Below are 25,724 nucleotides of genomic sequence, written 5' to 3'. Positions count from 1 at the left end.
TCCGTTTTTCTCCCATTGCTCTGCTTTTCACTGTGTTCTCATGCAGTGTTGTGATATACCCAACTATATATAAAAAGAATAATCTGGGGATGGACTCCTGCTTTTTTGATTGCAGTTTTCTCTCTTGGGGTTTTGTTCTCCTTTAAGCCGTGTTTGGTGACAGACAGCTTCATTTGCTCAGATGTCCTTTACCCTCTGAGGTTTAATGTATTTGTTTAGGAGATGAAACTTACTGTCAGTATTTCTATAGCACCCTCTGGAGTCAGACTTCTCTAAAAGCTAGAGCTACATAATTTGTTTCACCAACAAATAAACTATACTAATTGAAAGATTTTTAGCAATTCGTTGACATCATTCAGGCTCTACCACAGTTGTTGAAATCCACCCTATTAACTGACTTCTGTTTCACATTTATAGTGATAGAAAAGACTTGTTTGTGGGTTTTATTACAGTGAAACAACCACACTCATATTTCAAGGTTAATTCAGATAACTCAAATGCTCACTCCATGTCTCCACTGCATAAGGTGTTCCATTCAGCCTGAGTTCAGAATGAGCTTTTATTTCCAAAAATTCCTCCATACAGTGCTGTATAACAGTGCTGTAATCTTCTTTTGAAGATTATTTTTAGTTTCTGGGACCAAACCCAGCCTGGGCCAGGGAGCTCTGAGGACTGCATTGTCTCTATCCCACTCATTCACTAGGCAGGGCTCATATGCAACATCCATGACAAGTGCGTTTCCAGGCTGGATGACAGGGGATGGTTTACATGCAAGGAAGTGGAGATGCCAAGTGGCTGAACTCTGACCTGAAGGCTGCATGTGTTATTATTTCCCTCCCCCCCACAGTATGCTGCAGAGCTGCTGGCAGTGGTGCGGCTCCCCTTCATCCACCCCAGCTATCTGCTGAATGTTGTTGACAATGAGGAGCTGATAAAGTCTTCGGAGGCTTGCCGGGATCTGGTGAACGAAGCCAAACGCTATCACATGCTGCCGCACGCCCGCCAGGAGATGCAGACGCCGAGGACCCGGCCCAGGCTCTCTGCAGGTAAAGCAAAACGTCCTTCAACAACACCAATCCCCTGGTTCCACATTTCCTGGACATGCCCTGGGATAGGGCACAGACCTTGGCTCCTTCACAGAACCTGCTGGTATTTCCATCTCAATTTTCCATTGTTACTTTCCTTCAGAATTTGGGAGCCTCTCCCAATGGGTAGACATAGGTGTTCAGATATATGCTTCTGAATTGGGATTTAAAAGGATCCTAAATTTGAGGAACAGTTATCTTTGACAGAGACTGTAATGTTCCTCTATTGTCCTGAGAATAAGCCCATTGCCCTCTTTGCCTCAGTTTCTCTAGTTGCAGAAATAGGTGAAAATTTTGATTTTTTTGCCATGGAGCCTCTTGTGGGGAGCATCTGTCCAATATTCATCAAACACCTTCACTTTCACAGCCCTTTGTAAGTATAATATTTTTATATGGTGAGGCTGGTGTAAATACGTTATTTTTATACTGATGAGTTTATGTTTAATGCCTCCAGAACAATGGCTCACACATAACATATTCCCTTTTGAAAACACAGCAGCTGTGAAAAACTCAGTCTTCTTAAAAAGTTTCACACCCATTTTTCTTTTCTGGAAAAATCCATGGAAAAAACCTAAGTGCCCACCTTGTCTGCTAAGTCCATGTCATGGTGATGTGAGAAATGTCCTAAAACTTTGCTGAACAGAGAATGCAGATACCACATAGGAAAACTGCATCCAAGAAGGAGTCTGATGAAGCAGGTGAATTGTTTTAACATGCTCCTATGCTTCTGCCTCCCATAAGTACAACAGAAAGCCAGACAAAACTTTCTGTCACTGCCACGGATGCTAATGTGGCACGGAGATGGCATATCAAACCACGGCATTTGCAGCTTCAGGAGACTGCCTCATCAAGGCACCTTTCAGAAGGACAAAGTGTAGAGGACTTTCAATAACAATCTACCCTAAAAAGTCTTTCATTGAAGACGACTAATAGTGTGATGTTTGAAGGGATTTTTGAAAAGTGCTTATTTTATGTATATCAAATTGTAGGTGTAATGTGATCCATTTCCAGAAGCTTGTTGATGAGGGAAAAGTGATTCTCTCAGGGTAAAGGAGGGTGATTATAGTTTTTTAGGTCAGAGTCTAATTATATAGAATCATGTTATTTTGCATATCAACAGCATTCATGGAGGCACAAAGGATCTCTAAACACCCTTTGTGGACTCGCTGCTGCATGTCACATGCCCTCTCGAGGTCATTGATTATAATCAAGTTATGTCTTGCACAGGTGATTAGATTTTCTGGTACGGCGCAAAAATAATGATCTCTTGTTACTGAGAAATATTTATTTTAAACTGTACAGCACTTTATCTTAATAACTTTTAAGAGAGTAACCTTGCTTGAATGACACAAATATATTTTTTGAAAATGCTAATGAGGAATGACGATAATCCATTACTCTGCAGACGCATTTCTCTCCGCTGCTGCTCCTAATCCCTCTCGCTGGCAGTCTCGCTCCTGCCCCACACCTGTGCACACTTGTCTGTGGGCTGGGAACTGTAACACATCTCGGCAATGGCTCCAGTCAGGAGACAGCTCCTGAAACGGTGATGCCTTCCAGCTTGTGGGCTCCTGGTCCTTCTTCTGAGCCTACCTCTCCTGGCAGCACATTGCGTAGGAGCTTCCAATTGCTGCAAAAGGGTTTTTAACACTTCAGCTAAATGCCAAGTCCAAACCATCCCCAGCACCTGACTCTTGGATGAAGTCAGGAAACATCCCAGGGTTATACTGTGACCCATCTCTGTGGGAATGAGTCTGGAGAGGAGTTTGGAGTAACAACACAGATATCAGATATGACTCAGCTCTGTCTGTGAAGTAGGAATAAAACCTCAGAGATGTGGACTTGAACGTTCTGCATGAACAGACAGTTTGGCTTGCTAGACACCTTGCATGTTACGGGCTTGGGGGAGCTATTCAAGCACAGATAAAGCTCAGTAAATAACTATGTTAAGGCAGGGGCCATCTTTGTCACGTCTGGCAGACCAAGACCATGATCCGTGACTTGACCGCATGTTATCTGTGTCTGGAAAATCTGCTTTCCCTGGGAAAAGCAAAAAAAAAAAGAAAACAAAAAAAACTAACCAAACCAAAAAAAAAAAAGTTTATATATTAATAGAGTGTATGCAGAAAGAATATCAGGGTGAGGATCCATAGCTTCACTTTCTCCAGACATTAGCTTTTAATGTGAGAAGATTTTATTTCAGTTAAAGTCCAAAGAGGTTTTTGCTGGATAATTATCAAGCTCCAAAGCTATCACAATCCTTGACAAAATGCCCATTTTCTTCAATGGAAGAGAAATTTGCTACCTGCAAGTCTCACTCAAAGATTGTTGAAATGAATGGACTTCTTTACATGGAACTGCCTTTTTATTTCTTTCCCCCTAAGTTTTGCCCAGATGGCATTCTCCCTCCCTAGTTCTCCCAAGAGTGTTCATAGTGTCATTCCTCACCCACTGCTCCCCCTACACACACATTCCTGTTTTTTCTCACCCTTCGTGGTTTGATTGCAGACTCTAAAACAGATTTATATACGATGCATTACAATTTCCCTGACTGATGAGTATTTTTGGATGGGTTCCTGCCTGGTTGAGAGATGCCACTTTTTTATAATACTATTTTTCTTACTTGAATCCTAGGAGTAGCTGAGGTAATAGTCTTAGTTGGGGGTCGCCAGATGATTGGCATGAACCAACGTGCTTTAACAGCAGTCACCTGCTTAAATCCTCAAAACAACAAGTGGTACCCATTGGCCAGCCTGCCCTTCTATGACCGAGAGTTTTTCAGCGTGGTCAGCGCTGGAGACAACATCTATCTCTCAGGTAAGCAGCAGATTCCATAGAAACAGAAGCACAGAAGGGTTTGGATTCAAAAGGACCTTTAAAGGTCACCTAATCCAACCCCCCCCTGCCATGGGCAGGGGCAGCTTCCACTAGCCCAGGTTACTCCAAGCCCCATCCAACCTGGCCTTGAACACTTCCAGGAATGGGGCAGCCACAGCTTGTCTGGGCAACCTGTGCCAGGGCCTCACCACCCTCAATGAAAGAAATTTCTTTCATATGTCTAATCTAAATCTCCCTTCTTTCAGTTTAAATCTCTTACATCTGATTCTGTCACTACAGGCCGTGATAAAAAGCCTCTTTACATCTTTCTTAAAAGCTCCCTTTAGGTATTGAAAGGTCACAATAAGGTCTCCCCAGAACCTTTCTCCAGAATGAACAACCTCAGCCTGTCAGCATAGCAGAGGTGCTCCAGCCTTCTGACTATTTTCACACCCCATCCTTGGACTCAGTTTAACAGGTCCACATCCTTCTTGTGCTGGGGACCCCAGAGCTGAACACTGTACTCTAGGTGGTGTCTCACAAGAACAGAATAGAGCGGGAGAATCACCTCCTCGACCAGCTGGTCATGCTGCTTTTGATGCAGCCCAGGATACACTGACTCTCTGGGCTGTAAGTGCAGTTACTATAAATAGGTCATTTCCTATTTTCTGTCCACCAATATCCCCCAGCCCTCCTCTAGAGGGCTGTTCTCAATCCATTCACCCCTGAGATTTACTGGGCTGAGAGAAAAGTTACAATAGAGGCAGCCCAGACAAAGCAGGACCTGGTGGAGTTCTACCCAGCTGGTCCTGGGGAGAAAAAAAAATTTTTAAAGTGGGAATAATAATTGGCAGAGAGGGATTTCCCTGCTTTTATCATTCTCCATGTCTCTGCAGTGTTAACGTACTCTCAGATCAGTGAACAACAATATTTTGCAGCTGCAACGTGAAGAAAATAGGTCTGACAACCATCAAGCATGCAAAGAGGTTTCACTGCCATAGAAACACAATTTAAAATACTCTCTGTAGTTGAATCTAAATGGTAGGTTATGGAATTTGAGACAGACAGACTGAACTGCTGAATATGTGACCTACACTTAAAGTATTTGCTTACAGGAGCATTCATGTTTTGTACTTGTTGAAACCTCTCTTCTGACAGTAGTCACTAGCCCTATAATCTTCTTAGTTTTGGTGAAACTGAGACCACGCTCCTTAAAAGGCTTTAACTCCCAAAGTGTCTGACAACACCATGCCTGGAGCATCACAGTATCTGGATTTTTGCAGTCTGTTGGTACCTCTGTTTGGCTAGAAGAGGAAAAGCAATTCCCACCAGACAATGCAAGAATGCTCTGATGGCAGCTGAGTGGGGGCTGGATGATTAAAAGAGGAGGCTGGCCAGGGAGGTGCGGATGTGTGTGATCCGAGGATGTCGTTGGGAGCACAGATGCACCTGGCATCTGTACCAGTAAGGGGTTACAGCTGTTGCCTTTCCCTTGCCGAGCTCTCCCGGTGCATTTTCTGCAGTAAATTGCTGCCTGTGGTGTTAAATTCCATTAATACTGCATAGAGACCCTAAGAATTGATTGGAAATTATTTCTTGATGTTTTTTTCCCCATGCTTGTTTGCCCATGCTTGAGAGCAGCTGGAGCAAAAGTCTTCTGGGGAGGCTTTTGTCAGATGTTGGCTTTTAGTTATTCTTCGCTGAGGTTCTTTCCAATACGTACAGCCATTTTAGGCTGTGCCATACCTAGTAACAAAAGCTTAGAATCCTAATTTCAAAGCTCATTTCAGCTCTTTCCCTTGAATCTGGATGAGTGGCCGGATGGTATTTGGTGGCTGCAATAAGGAGAGCTGGAAATGCAGCTAAGAGTCAGTTGATATTTTGCTTTGCTCAAACATAGAAGACCCAGGAAAAAAGTGAAGGGGAACCAACAGAAGTGAGAATGGCCTGCTGCGAGCTCCAAGTACTGGACTTTGCACTGCATAGCATAGGTTTGGAGAGCAAAATACCAAGGAGGAAGTCTGGTTTTCTCATTAAACCATGGAACTGTGTCTAGTTCATTTTCCTGGCTTGACCACTGACTCCTAGTGTGGTCCCAAATAAATCATTTCACCTCTTTGTGCTTCAAAACAGGATAGTGAGACACCCACTAAGTGGCTACCTTGGAAGCTTCAAGCAGAAGTTAGAAAGTGACCAGTATAAATGTTTCATGAGATCATCTTGAACTCTTTTACAGGAGTGGTACAGCTGGTTCTGCCTTTTATCTGCAAATGAAAATAAATAAGAAATTTGCCCCTGAAAATTAGCAATTAAGCCTACAGTCCAAGCACTGACTTTATGGTGCCCATATATGTGCTGCTTCAATCCATCACTGTATTAAGCATTTTAGGTTTCAGGCTGGCCTGTGTCTCGCAAGCCAAGATACACTCAGCCTCTTGACACCTTCTTGAAAGTGTTGCAGTAATTTAATAGACTGGAAGTTATTTATGAACACTGAGAAGGGTCTATCCCCTTATGTATGTGTCCCTCGTAGTCTGACATCTTGATTTCTTTATGTCATCTTATTAAAAAAACCTCAGCCTTTGGGGCACATGAATAAATGACACAGATATGCATCATCAGAACAGATGCTCAGTATTGAGGGTGATTTATTTTAATTAGTCAAATGTCATTTGAAGAGATTTTACTTTGTAACTGGCTTTGATTGCTGTGTGCAGAGCTGCTGCTGCCATTGCAGGATCTCACGTAACTCTCCCCTTTTCTCTCCCCACCCTCCCGTGGGTGCCAGGCGGAATGGAGTCGGGTGTCACGCTGGCCGATGTCTGGTGTTACATGTCCCTGCTGGATAACTGGAACCTCGTGTCCCGCATGACAGTCCCGAGGTGTCGACATAACAGTCTGGTGTACGATGGGAAAATTTATACCATTGGAGGGGTCGGTGTGGCAGGCAACGTTGACCATGTGGAAAGGTAAAAAAAAGCAACAAAACCCACAACTGAAAAAAAAACCCTAAAAAAACAAACCATGTGTTGTTTGCTGGAGCTTTTCCTTCATGCTATGCTAAAGGACCGTTTGCCTTTTAAAGGACACATCAAATGGACTGTATGTGTTAAATTAAGCTTTTATAACAGCTAAGAAAGTAGGAAAGTGGGCAGGATTAGATTTCGTTTAAAAGCTTCAGTGGAAAGCATTGTTTCAAAACCAAAGAGGAAAGTTGCCAGCTTCTCACTTTGCTCAGGGGGAGGGAAGAGAGGAATTAAGCTTCTGTGGACATTTTTCCAGGTTATACAATGAACTAATATTAACTCCCTTTGAATTTAGTATTGATGAAAGTCTTTACAGACTGCAATAGTAGTTTGTTTTTATTTTTTTTCCTTTTAAATTAAAAAAAAAAAGGTGAAGTAAGTTTCTTGTATGTGTTTTCCTAGTCTAGCACCTCAGCCTTGACCTGGCTGGAAGATCCTCCCTTTGGTGGTCTTGGCCTGGGGCTGGGACCTGCCAAGTTCAGAGTAAAACAACCAATAATAAATGGAAACAGTTTTGAATTCCTGGCTGAATAAAGATGGGAGAGAATGGAAATTTCTCTTTTCAAGTAGACTCCAAATGTAATTTTTTTTCACATGGAACTTAAAAAAACAGGAAGGAACAAAAGTGCAACAAAAATATTTCACTAAGTAAAATTCCAAAACCAACCAATGTCTTGTCACCCATGGCATTCAATAAAGCCATTTTATATCTATATTAATATTTTCATTAAAAAAATAGAATTCACTTTGAAATGCAGTTTATGAGAATATTCTATTCTAAAAATATCAATACAGTCTTTGCCTTCCCCAAACACTTAATTGGGAAACATATTTGGGAAATGTTTTTCCTAAGTGAATGTGGCAACCAAACATATTTTTGTCAGTTTAAATGCTGAATTTGAATACTTCTTCAGTAACATTTTGAAGCAGGCATTTTCCAGTAAAAGTTGCCTTAACGGGCAAGACAAATTGGGATAGGTCATTAGGAAGGGGGAAGAAAAAAACAACACATTTTTCAAAAGGTTGGGAAGTGGTGTTGGTGATGATGCTCTCAGCCATCAGGGAAATGCAGACAGAAAAGAATGAATGATATATCATAACAGTGAAAGCAACATGTGAACACTGCTCCCCTCCTTCACCCAGAACTTAAGGTGGGCACTGCCCATGGGACTTGCTTTGAAACAAATCTCATCCTTTTCAGCAGATTTGTTTCTGGTATCTGAAGGTATTCAGCCCATGATTTAAGTCAGTAAATTTTTAACTAGCAGAACTGTTTTCGTGAACACAGGAAGAAGAGATCCCAGGAAAGAGATGCTGTTTCATTCCATCTCTTGATAAAGTTCAACAGCAAAAGAATGCTATTGAGGAGTCTTGATAGTTGTCATTGATTAAATTATCTCTTTTCAGTTTTCCTTCAGCCTGATTTCTGTCTCTGCTCTGATTCTCATGGTCTCTCTTTATTAAAGCATCCACAGTGTTGGTCAGCTGAATGAACCCTAAATCAAGCAGTCTCCCCCACTCCTTCCCTGTCATGTCAGTCACCCCAGCCCTCTCCACAGATGACATTGCAGCCTGCAAAGTCACACTCAGGCCCTCGGTGGCCCCTGCTTGGCTCAGTGAGAGCAGCAGTGCTGGTTTTCCATTGTACCAAGCCCACCAGGAGACCTGGATGTGGGAAAGGAGCAGATTTCCTCCCTATCATTTCAGTGCACACTGTCTCAGCCACAATAAGGATGTCTTGTCATGGGGATTTGCTAAAGCCGTGGTTATAATTAATCTGCTGTTGTCTTTAGAGTGGCTTGTGAGACAGAGCAGTGGAGAAAGTGCAACATGGCCTCCTTTGGGCTATGCTGGGAAATGAGAGAAGTTTGGGGATGTTTCCTTTTTTATTCTTCATATTAAAATGACAGTAGGGGGTGACAGAAGTGAAGTACAGCATGGCTGAAGCTGTGTTTTGGAAAGGATGTTTCAGGGTCTGCTGTCAGAAATGAAGGTGAGGGAAGGCTGACTCTCCTAGCAGTGCTGAACAAAGTCAGGCCTTTTCACACAAAAACATTTCCAATTTGGACAAGGCAGGGTTCAGGAATTTAAATTGCTGTACCTATTTTTTGCAAGCAGTAAGGATTTCTGAATTTGGATTGCAGCTTTGGGAAAAAAAACACTAAAATACAAACTAAAATACAAACTAAAATTACTTTAATTGCTGAGTTGTCTGCTGTGTTATGAGCAGTGAATGCCCACTTTTTGCCTCTGCTTTTCTTCCCTCCCCTCCTCTAGAGCTACAAGAAACCAGGTTTCTCCCACCATATTTCTGTGTGGATTGCACATTCCTCTTTCAAATACTGTGTTGGTTTGGATGGGACAGTGTGATACAATCTCTCAGTAAGGGGTAAAACTCTCTGTCATTCCAGCAGGTCATATAAAATCACTAAATTAAAATAATGTGGCATGGTCATATGCTCCATGTCAAGTGATGCCAAAAATTACATTTACCTCTAAAGTTATCACTCCTTCCCTCAGCGTGGATGAAACACACTCCTGGGTTTGGGGTAGTTTTACACTTCCTAGGAGGCCTCTGAGATTATAGCCCTGTTATGCCCCCAGATGGAGGTACAGGGACTTATTGAGGCCTGACCCACAATGCAGTCCTGGGCTGTGCCACCAGTGTGAAGGGCAAGGCACTGAACATCCTCCCTCACTGGACCACCTACCACCTCCCCTGGTGCACATGCAGCTTATCTTTCCCAGCCACATTTTGCTTTCCGCTTGCTCAGTCAGCCCAAGCGTGACCGTGCTCAGCTTTGGCCAGGTTCTGATGTGTGTCTGCTGGCATGGTGAAGGGCATGTCTCCACTCCAAAGTGACTTACCCTGACCTCACCAGTGAGCAGACCCAGAGGATGATGTCTACAGCATGTCTCACCACAGTGGGTCTTTGAAGACAGAGAACATAGCATTTTCTCCCAGTTTCTTTCTTGTTCTTCATCTTGTTTTTCATGGAATTCTTGTAATATTTGATCCTAAATGGTTAAAATCTTACAAATATGGGTTTTTACAGCATCTTACTTTTTAAAAGCAAATGGCAGGCCACCTTAGCTATACAGGATGCACATGCCTGCACTTAATACATCTGCTGCACCATTACAAAGCATTAAAGCAAGTAGAGACCACTGGACTCATAATGATTTATGGCATCAGCTGCTGTGTCCCTATCTCCATGCTTTTGGTTGTGTCATTGATGCTGAAGGGTGCAGCTTCACCCAGAAATTCTGGTGCTGCTTCAAACAGCAGGCATTGTCCCATCAGATTCAACAGGGCTGAGATTCTTTGCCCTTTATCTGCCATTTGTCTGTAAGGAGGCAGCAAAATTCCATCTCGATGGATACTATGGGACTATCAATCACAAACAGATGAATAGGAGTCATTCATTACTCATCTTAAAATAATATGCATGTGCCAGAGGGGCTGAGTTATAAGTCCATTTTTGTGGCTGTGCATGGGTATATGTTCAGGGAAAGTTATGTTTTTGCAATGAGTGTTTAGGGAAATAACAGCATGGCTGCAGTGCTCCATCAAGCCCCTCTGGCAAGGTTCTGTGTGACAAGAAACAAGTCATTAGGTGTTAGGCGAGAAGGTATTACACTTTCTGTCTTCTTCTGAGATATGAGTTGAGTTGGGAGCTGGTGAAATGAAGTGGATCCACAAACTAGGTCTTTAGATAATGGATGGGCCCTGTAATATATGCAATTTGAGATCCAAGAAGGCTGCGTATGCTGACAAGACAATGTATGTGACTGGAAGTGTGGAAATGTAGGTGCTTTGTGGTTATTATATGTTTGAAGGACAGAAGAAGATGAATCCCCTTGACCTGACAGCACTTTTGTAATAAGGTTGTCTAAAATTGGGAGATTACTTTTCTTGGCAGTGCATACGTTGAAGACAGTCTAAAAAAAATCCGTGTAAAGAATAAGCTTTATACATTTTAGAAACTGCTTCAGAACCTACTGTTTTACTGAGATGTGATCATGTAGGAATTAGGGATTCTCCCCCAAGGAAGGTGGACATTGCTTCACCAGGATTGTCATGCGCTGGAAGCGGCTGCACAGGGGAATGTTGGAGTCACCATCCCTGGAGCTATTTAGAAATCATGTAGATGTAGTGCTGAGTGGTTTAGTGGTGGGCTTGGCAGTGCTGGGTTAGTGGTTGGACTCAACGATTTTAAAATATCTTATCTACATGAAAGAAAATTAAATATATTGCCTTGTCTTAGCATAGTTTCTTAAGCCTGTCAGAAGAAAAGAAAAAAGGCAAAAAATGGTAATCCATTATCGTAATTTTAAATATGTGAATTATCTGAAGAGCAGTTCAATAAGACACTGTACTGCTTTAGTTTAAATAGAAGCCTTCCTGCAAACATAATTAAATAATGCTTAAATAAGTGAAGGATTTCTTGCAGACTGACAGAAATGGTCAGTGTGTAAGCAGCTGACCATGATGTAAGGATCTCGTAATGTGAATAAATGAAGATACACATATGGCTGTTTAACCTGGAAGGAGAGAAATTTTAGAGACTGAGGAGGAAAAAAAAATACTGTTTTCAGGTACTGAAGAGATCAAAAGTCAAGAAGGCAGTGAAGCGAGTGGCACAGCTTGAAATGAAGGGTTTTCTGCTGCTAATACTGAGGTGGTAGGGAAAGAGCAAGGAAGGAGGAGGTGAATGAAGTGAATGAAGGACAGGGAAGATCAGTCCCACAGATTAAAAAATCCTAAGAGTGAAGAGTTGTGGAAACCAGCAAGGTTTCATTTCTGCATGTGCTCTCTTCAAGCCTGAGCTGTATTTTCTGCTGGGTTCAGATCATTTGTTGTATCATGGGTATATAAATTATACATATACATATTACATATATACATTATATATACAGATAATGTGCATATACACATATATAAGAGATCTAAAAACATATAAGGTATGTGTGAATAATACATAAATCAGCAGATAGTGAGTGCACAAGGGTCAGATGAGATCCCTGTGCCCAGTGCAAGTGACACATGAATGACAGGTGGGACACGTGTCCTGCAGGACCAGGGACCAGCAGGTCACTGGGGCAGAGGAATGAGCATGAGGGCAAGTGTGTAAAACCACACATGAGTCCACAGTGTGCAAGGACTGCAGACCAGGAGTCAGTCATGTGAGAGGAGATGTCTTTGAAGATTTAAGTTCAGCAAATTGGATGGGCTTGGTAGGCCCACAGCCAAGGACAAGCATGGACACACCAGGAGGGAGCCATGGAGGAAGGGAAGAAAAACCTTTGCTTGGCTTGAAGCCAGCTCACATTATGTCTCCATCTACGGCTTCAAACGGGGGATTCAAATGCAAAGCTTGACTAATGGAAAGAGATCAAAGTGATTATTCTTTAAATCAGTTTCCTCCCTGCTGGCCCTTGAGCAGGGCTGGTGTGACAGGCAGCCAGGAGCCCCACGAGCACCAGTGGCCGTGGTGTGATCACAGTGCCAGAGATGACACAACAGATGGAAAAGCCCTAGGGCAGGGAGGTAAAGCAGGTGTCAGTATTTTCTGTCCTGGGAGGTTACAAAGGTTCACCTTCATTCATTTTTAAACCAATTTAGTTAATCTGGTGCAAATCCTTGTGTGAACACATTAAGAGCTGACTTGAGATAGACCAAAATGATGGAAACCTGTCTTGCAGAGACTTAAGGAGCTTAGACTACTTAGTTTATCCCATAGAAGGTAAAGAGTTGACTTTATTATTTTCTGCACGTCCATATGTGAAAGAGAGAGATTTGATAAGCAGACAGCTTTATAATCCAACCGGGAAAAAGAAACAAACTTTCTGGTGGGTGGAAACTGAAGCAAAACAGGCTAGAAATCAAGTCTACCCATTTTGCAAGGATGGAGTGAACTGAAGGAATAAATTCCCAGGGGATGGAGGGACTTGGTGGACACCTGTCAGGAAGCCTTGAAGGCATCAATTTCTCCTCTTCAGCCTCAGAACTAGGGTAGACACTTAAGAGAGTTGCTTCACTGAGCACCCATGTAAAACCCACATTAGCTGCCCATGTTAGGTAAACAAGGACTTGGTTCCACCTGCTTTATGGTTCACTGATTTTTTAAACCAAATGACCTTCAAGAAAAGAGTGGGGGTTTAAGCTTCACCACATGCACCTGTATCCAGTAGATTTTCAGCCTTTGGCTTTCAGCAGATAAAGTGGAACTCATCATTTTTGGGTTTTCAGTGGCAGATGAAGGAGAGTAGGGGAAAGAAAGATCAACTCTGTCATCACAGAGCATGAACAGAGAATAGTGGAAGTGGGTTAAAAATGGGGTCTGTGGGACCTGAAGCCTCAGTAAGGAAATTAATCCAGAAAAAGGATGATTGTTTTTGTAATTTGAACCTTTCCCCAGTATTCCTATGGATGCAGGCCTCAGCCACATCCAGCCCCCAGTATATAGGAAGGATATAACCCCTTCTTCCCAAAAACATATTGGGACAACCAGAAAGTCATTGCCAAGACTCCTTGTCTTGGGAGCTGAAGTGTGCCAGGTACTTCTGCCAGCAACAGGGAAAGGACTTGGCTGCTCACCACCCCCATCTCAGACCACTTTGACTGCCCACAAATGTTTCTGGTGCTAAATCAGAGTAGATGGTGTGAGACAAAATGTATCAGTTGACAGGTGGAATGGTCCTAAAGGAGGAACAAGAGAAAGAACACTGGGTCAGTTCTCAGCTCTGTTGTTTTTCCCATTCTATATCCAATTATAGCCAATTTTTTTAACGAGACATCAAGAATTAAATTACCAATTACTGCAGTAGCTGAGTTAGCAAAGTATGTCCCAAAAGCAATGTGTGAAACTTTATATTATGTGAGATTCTTTTGCTTATCTGCTCGGGTGGATGTGACTGTTGCTCCCTCTGAGTGCTGTGAGTGAATGCAGGACATGCAGCATGTGGTGCTTTCCTGGAGGAGCTGCTTGTGCAGTCAAAATGCATCTGCAGGCTCAGGTTTGGTACAAGAATCAGCCCAGTAAAGATGTGTCATTGTGAATGCTCCTAGCACCATGTTGTTTAATCTTGTTATATTTCTCCCCTTTGATCACTTGTTGTAGATGAATTTAATTTCTCTGTAACTAATTTAGAGCATCATACAAGGCAGTTCTCCATGCTCATTATAAGGGACTTTCCAAATTTTTTTTTAGTTAAAGTTTGCCTCCCTCTTGCTTTTGCTTCAGTTTTATGAGTGTGTTAATTACTTTCAGTTATATTACTTGGAAACTCATTAGTGCATTTTTATTAAGCACATTATTTTCTGCAGTTTATGCCATTTTTATCATTCCTCCCTTTTTATTTTCCCTAAGTTTGAGCAGTGGAAATTTGAGGGACATGTTACAGAGGGAGAATTCCCTTGTTGCCAAATCACATTTTGCAGATGGGTTCATGTTCATCAATTCATTTCATGTTTGCATATTGCATATCAGTGCCTTTAAGAGCAAAAGCCCTGAATGAGGTGAGGGCTTCTGTTCTGGCAGTCAACAACTCTGAAAAATCACTACGCAGGAGGCTCCTGTTTGGCTGCATCTGTCATTACATGGAAATACAGAAACCTAAAAATCACATTATTCTCCACTGTCTCCAAGACTCATTTTAGCACAGCTATTTGGATCCCTGCCACATTATCTTTAAAAAAAAAGGGATGCCTGTACTTGTGATGTTGTCTAAAATGAATCTTCATCCATGGATTGTTAACTGTACATCCCTTATGGTCAATGACTTAATGAAATCAGATACTGATGACCTTAAAACTAATTTAGCACTTTCACGCATACTCTTTTCTGTTTGATTCATGTCAAATACAAATGCAATGGTAAAATCTTACTCCAGCATTAACAGCTGCAGCATCCTGAAATGAAGCACAGTAGCTTGGTTTGCACACTGAAAATTAAATGGAAGCAACTTATTCTGGCACAAAATGAGAGTTGTTGGTCAGTTAACTAGAGTAAAAGGAGCCATCATGTTGCATTATGTTGCAGGTGAGATGTGTTCCACAAGCTGAACAACTGAAGTATATTAACAGTTGCCTGCCCACAGTCACTATTGGACATTGCCACACTGATTAGCAAGAATAATCTCATTGTATACTCATTAAAAGAAATTAATCAGTGGAAAACATCTCAACAAAGATGTCCCGAGTTTCTGCACCTTGGACTATAATGAGATTTGAGAGGCATATACAGAAAACAGAACCAGCTTTCTCTGGGCTTCTATCCATGTTTTAAAACCTTAGAGAAAAGCATTCATTACACCGTTTACCAAGTGGCTGAATTTGCAAGATGTTAAAAAAAAAATACATTTCCACCTCTGCTTTTCTTCTGCTTGCCAAGCTGCCTTTCTGTGCCTGTCCGTGCTGCCCAGTGCTGCTCACCTCAGCTCACTGCGCCCGCTGTCGTCCCCAGGTACGACACCATCACCAACCAGTGGGAGACCATCGCCCCCCTGCCCAAGGCCGTGCACTCGGCCGCGGCCACCGTGTGCGGGGGCAAGATCTACGTCTTCGGAGGGGTCAACGAGGCCGGCCGAGCCGCGGGGGTCCTGCAGTCCTACATCCCTCAGACCAACTCGTGGAGTTTCATAGAGTCCCCGATGATTGGTAAGCCGTGTGTGGTGTCACAGCAAATCTCTGTGCTGCAGGTATCTGAATGCCTTCGCAGAAAACAAAGGAGTTGTGGGGTGGGAGGGGATATCCCTGTAAGATATTTGCAGGAATGCTTGGATATTACACCAGAGAAGCAATTATCCGGATTTTCACTGAAGGTAATTGTCACTCATCAACACACACTAGTTACCATCTAGAAGTGATAAGTTTAAAGCAGAGGAGAAAAGAAATCAGTTAATTAGGGATGAACAATTAGTCATTTTAGATCTAAAAAATCTCCAAGTGCAGTGAAACTTCATGCTGGCATCCTGTGTTGTCCCATGTGTGCTCACAGCACTGCTCAAGTAGTGGATTATCACTCAAGAGTTTGTTAAAATGCTGCATGTCCTATGGGAAGTGACAGGCATTCTGAACTGGGATTTATCAGTGATGTCCACAGGCAAATATGCTTCAGAGGCTGACAGCTTCAAGATGTAGTTTATTAAAACTATGTTTATTAGTTTATGAAGCCGTTGAGCTCACCAAACATTAAGAGCAAGATGAGAAACCAGGTTTTCCAGTGTGCCAGCCAATGTCAGAGGTGGCGACTTCCTTCCAAAATTAGAACAACACTCAGAAGTTTGCAACTTACTTGCTTTCTGTGGGTTTGCCCCTGAGTGTTTAGGCTGCTTTTGGCAGTGAGGTTTAGCACTCAGCCAGGCGAGGATGCTCCTGCAGGTGACAGCTGACCTGAGTCATCTGCTCTGCACTGGGCTCTGCGAGCCTTCGGTCTGGCTGCACCCAAGTGGCCAAGGAAACAACTCACACACAGTTATTGCAGAGAAGCTGCTTTCAGAGTGGTTTGCTTTGCCTTCTAGTTCAGAGAATCATATAGTGGTTTGGAACCTTTAAAGGTCACGTAACCCAAGCAATAACCAAGGACATCTTTCACTAATTCAGTTTGCTCAGAGACCTGTCCAACGTGACCTTGAAGTTTCCAGGGATGGGCCATCTACTGCCTGTCTGGGCAACCTGTTCCAGTGTTTTGCCATTTGTGTTGAAACTGTGATTTCAATTTTTAAAAAATTATCTTGTTCCTGAGCCTTAGAGCGATAGGAGTAGGAAGTAAGTAATCATAGAAGGACAGCTGTAAGGTATTCAGGTAAGGCCTAAGCAAAATCAGAAACTTAGAATAAGCTGCTTTTTCTATTGCAGCTTGTTACAATGATTCCAACCCTTTTGCTGGGGTTCCTGGTAGATCAGGACACGAGGAGCTGGCACCCCGTGGCCGCAGCCTCCCCTGGCCAGACCGCGCGGCCGCTGCCGGTCCCACGTGCGGCTGACACGACACGCGCAGGATGCAGCTGAGCAGCCAGCGGGAGGGCATTAGCCGGCCAGAGGCACCTTTGTGTAAGACAGCAGCACAAACAACCCCGCTGCCCAGCTTTTTCCATCACGTGGCTACAGCTGTTGTGCTCCTTTAATCCACTGACTGACAGTGTGAGGTTTTCCTGGACTCACAGAACCCTGCAAAAATGAGTGCATTGTGCAAAGTTGTATTCCTCTTCCTTACCGTAATAGTACGAGTGCCACAGGAGCTAAGGAATCATCTCCTGGGCTCGTTTAGGATTTAGCAAGCATCAACACCATGTGTGCTTAAAAAAAAATCATCTTAACCATCCAGAGTTGGGTTCATCACCCATCATTCTAATAGAGTTGTACTACTATTTCTTAATAGTACAAAAATACATTAAAGATACTCGTGAAGTTAGAAGATGGTATTTATGTTTTCTTGGTGTAAGTGAACTTCATTAGTTAAGCTGAAGTCATAAAATAAATTATAAAACAAGGAGTTCTTTGTTGGGTAATGTATAATGTCAATTTACTTGCAAATAACTTAAAATAACACAAAGTCTGAAAAATGGCACCACCGTGGAGAATGTCTGGGAGTGTGAACTGGTGTAATGCCTGATCTTCACTACAAGGCAGTGGGAATTTGGGAAATATATTTTAATTTCTCCAGCTCTACAGAAACCATAGCGTCACTGGTATTTTTAAAGTATCCACCAAGAACTAGATGCAGTGCCAGGTACAGTACAGACTAAAGGAAAGAGAAAGTAGAAAGAGCCTTTTGCAAAATGGAGCTGGGATCAGTCCTGACATGGTCACTGCCAGGGTGCTTCTGACAGTCTCAGAGCCTTTTTGTGTTGATTTGTGAATTCCTAAGGTGTACACCTCTGAGCTAAGGAAACTGAGATGTCTGATGGTGAGTTGTTACAAAGTCACCCCAAAGATCAGTGAAACCTGTTTGACCTCAAATAGGACAACAGTTTATTTAAAAATGCCTCAAGCATGCTCAGATATGCAACAGTAGCTGCAGGAATTGAAAGCAGCCAAGGTCTGTGGAGATTTTTAGACCAGTAGAACCTGTCTCAGTTCACTGTGGTATTTTATGACAGTGAGTTGAATGCAGTGTGGCACACATTTGAACCCAAAAGGTCCATCTCTGTCAAAGCCTCACATGCCAGTCTAACCCAAGGCAACATTGGTATCAACCATGGCTCATGTTTTGTCCAGTCTGAGTGGAGGTGAAGCAGGCTGGACACTGACATCCTGCCTGTACAGAGATGCAGACTGGGGGCTGATAGCAAGTCCATGCAGCTCAGCCCTTGTTCTTCTGCTTGGAATTCTAGGAATATGCAGTGAATTCACTCCCAGCTCCCATTTATTCTTTATGCTTCCACTGTCAGGAGGTATTGGGATGTGGATGCCTGTGAGCAGTAGGTGTGGCACCAGGCTCGCTGACATGCTGCATGCAGATGTTGTGGAAGTCTTTGGGCAAGTGTTGGTCACACACATCCACAGGGAGGAGAAGGCTTTCCTCAATGCCCCATCCTCTGCCCTGTGTCAGTCCTTCCCACCTTGGAGTGGGCAGATGTTTTTGCAGCAGTGCAGTCCACAGCTGGATGTCACTGCGAGCCTCACAGAGCTTTCACACTGCATATTTATAGTAAACCATGTTGCACATCCCCTTCTCATGTTTTTAGATGTGAAAAAGTCCTACATAAGTAAATGAACCAGGGCTATGTACTTGCAGCATCTGCCTTTCCATTTCTGGTCAAGATGTCCTATATAGCTGTGCTAAAAATGTATTCCGTGCCCAGCTTCCTGAGCTTTGTCTTATTTAACAAGATGGCCATAGACATGCTGAAGTCAGGGATTCTAAGTAAGCCTAATTACTTGGTCACTGCCTTTTAGTTCACGTTATGCCTTCATGACAGGGCACTAAATTATACTTCTTTTTTTTTTGATACTCTGAAGAGTCAGTGTGGAATTAAAAGATTTTATTAATGTTTACGGGTTTTGTAAGAAAACCAGTATTTCATTACCATGACTATTAAATTTTTAAATCTGGTGAGAACCAGAGAACAGAGATCCAGGATCTGTGAGTATTTCTGGTTTCTTATCCAAGTATCTAGTTCCTCACCATACCATTTACTGCTGCAGTGATATGCCAGACCAAAGTGGGACAATCACAGACTAAGAATGCAAGACCTATCTAGAAAACAGCACTAGAAGCATCTGCACATTTTTACTGCACTGTCCCATGGCTTATTTTGGCTAAAATGAATAATAATAATAATTTATTTTTTGACTTTACAAGAAAAATCAGATATATGTCTTGACACTCTCCCAAGGCCAATAGTTTGGTATTTTTAGGGGAATATGGGTGGCTTTCACCTGAAAGTCCCACATCAATGAGTGTTTCATCTCATTCTTCATTGTATTTTTCTTCCCATGGCCAGTTCTTAGTGCTTTTCAACCTACTAAGCTTGAATTTTTATCTCACTCATTTCTTCTCTGTACATGCCATGCACTCCCTTCAGAATGACTTCTTCCACTCCCCAGTGTTTCCCTACCTATTCTCTGCCCTGCAAAATCAGTATATTTGTGTTGACGTTTATTCAATGTCCTCTTCATTCTTACCTCTCCTTCATCTCCATACTTGTTCTTTTTCCAGCACTCTGAAACTGAAGTTCAACAACATGGTGCCCATAAATTTGATGTTAAAGCTGCCCTGTGGTGGCAGGTGGAGCCTCCTGCTTTGGCATGGTTCGTGCCCACCACACGTACACAAAATGTGGTGTTTGCAAGTGAGGACTCTTGACTTTGGGCTCTCCAAGGCGGGTTTGCTCAAGGGTCAGTGGGGAAGACATAGGGCTGGCAGCCAGTTGTGTATCTGGAAGAGATCAGCTCCCAGGAGAGCTCCGAGCCTGCAGGGTGACATGAAAGCCCTCAGTGATCATGCAGCAGCTTCACCTGGGCCTCACAAGCTGTGTTCTGGATCAGATCACAGTCTCCTGGTTATCCTACAGCCGTGCCATTCTTGAATTTGTCTGCAGGGTGTTCAAGGAGAGGAAGAGGCACTTACAAATAAAAGCAGACTTAGTTTGCATTAACCAAACTCCTTTCTCTAATCTGCTCCATCGAGTGCATAAACCTCCCTACCAGGCACCCACAGCTGCCAGGAGACAATTTGGTTGGAGTTCTGCTTGGACTGGAGGCACTCCCACATTTCTTCCTTCCAATAAAAATGTTTACTAGCTTGGTTAGAATAACCTTTTTCTGTATGAAGTGCTGCAGCCATTCATTGCAGTGCCCCTTCAGTCTCTGACTGAGTGCATTACTGGAAGGCAGTGTAAGATCTTTGAGCAATCACAGAAGGAAAAACAGGACTCCGCTACTTGGCCTGTAATGTAGGGAGAGATGTGAGAGCCACGGACACATCCCAAGAGCAGCCTGTCCTCCCTAAGCAAGGAACACAGCAGCAGGTTAAATCATTAATCCCACGTGAAGGACACTTCTGGCTTAAGGATTGTCATGGAGTGCACATTCCTTCCTCCAGTGGCCTGTCACAGAATAGAACAACTGGCTTATCTTCCTGTAGCAACAGAAAAGGAGAAAGATGTTACCATGTTATCCACTTGGAGAGAAGATTACCTTTTATCTATTATTTCATTTGCATTTATTCTGCCTTCTAATCTCTAGTGTGTTTGCTGACCTGGACAAATCCCATTTAAGATTTTCCAGCCTGAAATGGATTACTGTATCAAACAGCCTCAACACTTAGACTTTGGAGAGGAAAACAGCTTCTCTGTTTCCATGCTTCCTCTCCCCCCTCTTCCTTTTCTCCAGCAGCCTTTTGAAATACCCAGTGTCCCTGCTGTACCCCACAGAAGCCTCTGACACACAGAAGCTCATGTTCACGCCCAGTAGCTTTGTCCACCTCCTCTCCAGCTTGCTGCACATTGGCCAAAAAGCCCCACCAGAACATGATTTTGCAGAACTAGGCTCCCCGCCAGCTACCTTGCACTGGGACCATGTTAAGGACTTCAAACAGTGACAGAAAGTGGAGTCCCCTGAGAGTTTGCGTGAGCATACCAAGCCCTGAAAAAGACACCACCACAGGAAGAGTGTGGGTTGCACCTGGGATGAAGTAAGGTTAAAGATTGAAGGTGGTCATCCACACTGAAGTGTCAGGAATGATGACTTGAGGTTTCCAAAATCCCGGTATCCATGAACAATTTCTGTCCCCAGGGTAACAAAAACCCCTGCTTCCTCTCTACCTGTTTCTAGATGGGTGTCCCTCATATCTTTTTGCTGTATTTTCATCAGTAACAAGAGACTTTTCTGTGAACAGCTCCCTTCCTGAAAGAAACAGCAAAGATTTTTCTGTTTCTGTGTCTCAGACTTACTTGATAACCAATTTATGAAATTAGAGCAAAAGACAAAAGCAGTAAAAAGACAACAGATAGGAGATGTATTGAAAAATTGATGAGAATCAAACACAATTGCCTCTTAAAAAAAGGAAGAAAAAGAATATCAGACTGTCTGCCTATTCAAAAAGGAAAATAAAGTCACTATAAAAATACCCAAGGGGTTTTCCTCTCATTCTTTAACAAAAAGAAATGTGAAGTTAGTGATTCAGTCCCCTGAGAAGTCACTGTTTCTGCCGTGAGGGAGCCCCAAATAATTTCCCTGTGAGATTTGGGAGCTGAGGGGATTTTTTTAATGCAAGAGTTTCACTCTCCTTCAAAACACTGCTAGTCAAAAAAAAAAAAAAAAACCACCGGGAAGATGTGATAATTAAATATGGAAAAACTCTGGTGAGTGTCTTAAGTGGAAAAAATGTCACATATGCAAGTCTGATTTGGAAAGGGATGCAAGCTGGGTTATTGGGATAGATAAGCTTTTCTGATGAATTACAGTGGCTTAGTGGCACAGTGAAGAAACTGAATACTCCTTGTTCTATTTTCTGGATGAATTAGTTTCTTGCCATCTGTTCCCAAGGATCAGTGACATTTTCCTAATACAGCCATGGTTTTTTGACATATGCCTGTAGATACTCGGCATAGTAGGAGCTCAACTTTAACCCATCACATGGGTTCTGTCTGTTTCCCTGCTGGGTGCTTCACCCCTGTAGGTCCCCCTGGCCACGTGCCACTGTGGGGTGGCATGAACTGAGCCAGACCACCCCATGGCCATGCTGGGACAGAAGCAGACGGTACAAAACCATTCTTTTCATTCTAGTTTTACCAGCTGAAACTGCAATTAAGGAGATACCTCTCTTCTGGAGATGTTCATCAGCTTTTGCTTAACTCCTGTCAAATTAAATCTCTGTTAAATATTTAATGGAATAAGGTAGTATTACAAGAACCTCAGGGTTACCACACACCATGCAAGAGGTAAGCAAATCCCAAAATAAAGCTGCCGGATCTGGTTTAAGCCCATCTTTTTCTGTGTTCCTAGAAGGACACAGTCATAATGCTGTAGCTTTGGGAGGAACATATAAACCCCCTTGGTGTCATGTAGAGGCTGGTATCAGAGATGTAAGAGCACAGTAAAGGTGGTATCTCAGCTCCTCTCCAGCTTCTGCCTGCAAGTCCCCTTGGGAGGAGGTTGCAGGGGCTGAAACCAGCAGGACTGTGTCCAGTCTGATTCCTTGTTGGAGATGTGGGGGGATCAACCTTCCCTGAGCACATGAAAATGCAGATTTTGGAAAAGCTTTAACTTATGTATAACTACAAATAGAGAATTTTTATGTGTCCTCTGACCCCAGGATGGCCTCCCAGGAAACATGCCCTTCACACCCCAAAGGGCTAAGCCACCTGCCTCTTAGAGAACTGGTTGTGAGGCTTATTTTAATTCAAATAAGGTATTTTTCCATCTTTTGTTCCCAGACACTACTGACTGGTTCCGCAGAAATGTTGATTAAAAAACTGTATCTCATCAAGACAGACATCATCATGAGAAATTTCAGCCCAACTGGCTCATATTTAATAATGTGCATATGGCGTGCTCGCAGCATAAGGGACAAGCTAACTAATTAGATTAGAATTATTTTATTCAATAATTTATGATTAGTTTTACTAATATTTCTAATAATGCCACAGCTAACAAGAATTTTAAAGTGTCCTCAGAAAATCTGATTGAACTTGACGCAGGATGAGAGATTTGCTTAATTTCAAACTTCCAACCTCACACAGCTTTTGTTGCTAAATTACAGGACTGCTTGGAGATACACACACACATCTGAAAATAAAAATGCAGGTGAATTTATGAGACAGATAAAGGTGGAAAAGAAATCAGGTCTCAGAAAATCTTCTGGAAATGCATGGGTGACATTCCCACAAGCAAAAGTACAATATAAAAGAGCACCAACTATTGGATATTATTAAGGGGGTCTCTGTGCTGTGGCTTTCTGCTGTACGTAGCTGCTGCACAGGCATGGGAAGCACCTGAGCTAAAATTTGCAGCAATTCAAAATTCTGAAACAATCTGACATCTCAATTTCATATGTAACTGTGGAACTTTCTTGGTGACTCCATTAGGCTTCAGGAGAAGATAATTGTTCTTTACCGGTTTAGAGGGAGGCACAAACTGGGGGATGAAGAAGTGATGAACTTTAAAAGTGCCTTTGAGAACTTGGAGAGAGGAGAACAAAACCAGGAAAGGTTTCCTCATTTTTCTTTCCCTAGCCTTGGAGGTTTAGAGAAACGTGACTTATCTATAAATAAGGGGAATGTATAAATAAAAAAACAGTCTCCAAACCTGAGCCTAAAACTGATCTCAGTGTTGCTTTCCATTGACAGATAACAAATATGCTCCTGCAGTCACTCTCAATGGGTTCATCTTTATTCTTGGAGGAGCTTATGCACGAGCAACCACCATCTATGACCCAGAGAAAGGCAATATTAAAGCAGGTCCCAACATGAACCACTCCAGGCAGTTCTGCAGGTGAGAAAAAACATTAAAATGGAATTACCTTAACATTCTCTGTTGATAAATAAGCTACTACAAGTGAAGGGGAGAGGGGAAGGGAGGTGTGAACCATTTGGGGTTTTTCCTCATCTCTTTTCTGTACGTGTTCAGGCACACAGCATTTCCCAAAGTGTACATTCAGCAGTCTGTTATGGTTCACGTGCCTCCTCACATTCAGGAACGATGGATCATGGGGTGGGATGTGAGTTGGGCTCCTCCAGTGATTACAGGAATGCTGTTCTCAGTTTGCCATGTGTGACTAGAGGATGATAAATACCCTCTGTAGGAGAGACCACCATAATGTGGAATGTTTTTGCTAACCAGCTAAAAGATCCTTGAAAGAAAAGGAATACTGAGTAAGCACTACACACGGATATTAATTACTATTATTTGCTAGGTGCTTGTGATTGCTTTTCAGGCTCCCTTCCCTGATCGTGGTCACAAGTTGAACAAATTTCCCCAATTGTCTGACAAAAATAAAACTTGGCAGCCATTGCAGGTACTGGCAGCACTTAAAGGCCTTTTAAATAGTTTTACATGGCTGCTACAGAAAGCCAGGCTTGTTCTGTGCTGTGCACAGCCAGCCCTTCCCAGAGCAGATTCCCAGGCTGGGGAGGGGCTGAGCTGCTGTGTCCCTGGAAAAGCCACAGCTGGTCTCCAGACACTGCCACAGGCACCAGGTGAGGGTTTGTTATCCATGTCTGATGCAGCAGCATCCTGAGGCACTGAGCCAAGCCGGGGTGGAGGGGCTGTGCCAGGCGCTGTCCTGCCAAAACACTGGCTGGGGTGGGAGGAAGAGCAGCAATGGGCAGCAGCAGGGCCCACAGCAGACTGACTTCTTCCAAATATTCAGCCAACTGCACCTTGCTCCAGGGGTGTCTCTGCCCCCCATCCTACTGCTGAACAACACCTCCATGTTTTAACTTGGATTTAGCCTTTCACTCCAGTGCACATGAGAAAATGCCTTTTAAGAAATCATGCTCAGTTTTTCTCTTTTTACTGTTTTTTTTTCTCTCATTTTCACCTTTTTCCCTTCCTTTTATTAATTTAAGGGGCACCCTCTCATGGCTGTTGGAGCAGATATTGCTGTGAGCAGATATTGCTGTAAGCAGAGGGGTCAGAGCACCAGCTCTGTCCCAAGCCAGCTCCATCCCAGTGGCTGCTGCCCTGTTCTCCTGCTCTAAGGAAACATCCTCCCAGTCCCTCCACTCTAGCAGAAGGCAAAGCAGGACAAAGAGTGCAGTGCTCAGGCAGCATATAGTGATATTTTTCTCCTGAAAACCAGAAATAACAGGCACAATACCATGCAGTATTGGAGACCTAAGCTGTAAAATGAAACATGAGGGATTTGGACATTTGATATGTTCCTGCATCTTCCCATCCATCATAGAGAGGAATGAGCTGCTCTTTCAACATCTTGGGTTTGTAAAAAGTAACAAGAATCTGTTAAATACAGAAGAGAAATTGCATGGCTGATTTCAACTGTTGGCTGAGCACCTCACCTGAAAACTTGCCAGGGTTTCTAACATGAAGGGATGCTTTGCTCTGCACCCTGCAGAACAGAACAACCAAGGAAAGTGAACCAGTGACCTAAATATTCCCTAGTGCTTAGGCACCATAATAATGGGCTGTGTTTAAGTAGAATTTGCCACCCATCCATAAAAAGTAACTTCAAACTTTTAAATGACATTTTTTTTCTAATGCCTAAAGCAACGTAGGTCGGGAAACCTACATTTATAGTGGAATGGTCACCAAAAAAAAAATACATTTGGGAGCAAAAAAGGCACCATTTGAAAGATTCTTGAATGCACTGGGAAACAGTCAAGG

General features: G+C 42.9%; 1 protein-coding gene across 5 annotated transcripts in view; it reads left to right on the top strand.

Annotated features, from left to right (window-relative positions):
* The window catches only part of KLHL29 (kelch like family member 29), a 387,930-nt gene that overhangs the window by 350,173 nt on the left and 12,033 nt on the right, over positions 1-25,724 (top strand). For all 5 annotated transcript variants that reach the window (XM_038131380.1, XM_038131381.1, XM_038131378.1 and 2 more), the window contains 5 exons: positions 848-1,046; positions 3,720-3,902; positions 6,691-6,871; positions 15,397-15,590; positions 23,729-23,873. In XM_038131380.1, coding sequence (XP_037987308.1) covers positions 848-1,046; positions 3,720-3,902; positions 6,691-6,871; positions 15,397-15,590; positions 23,729-23,873 — 902 coding nt within the window. The remainder of the gene's footprint in view (positions 1-847; positions 1,047-3,719; positions 3,903-6,690; positions 6,872-15,396; positions 15,591-23,728; positions 23,874-25,724) is intronic.

The sequence above is a fragment of the Motacilla alba genome, chromosome 3 (assembly GCF_015832195.1).
Source record: "Motacilla alba alba isolate MOTALB_02 chromosome 3, Motacilla_alba_V1.0_pri, whole genome shotgun sequence".
Taxonomy (NCBI): domain Eukaryota; kingdom Metazoa; phylum Chordata; class Aves; order Passeriformes; family Motacillidae; genus Motacilla; species Motacilla alba.
Note: the sequence above shows the minus strand (reverse complement) of the source record. Positions and strands in the feature narration are given on the sequence as shown.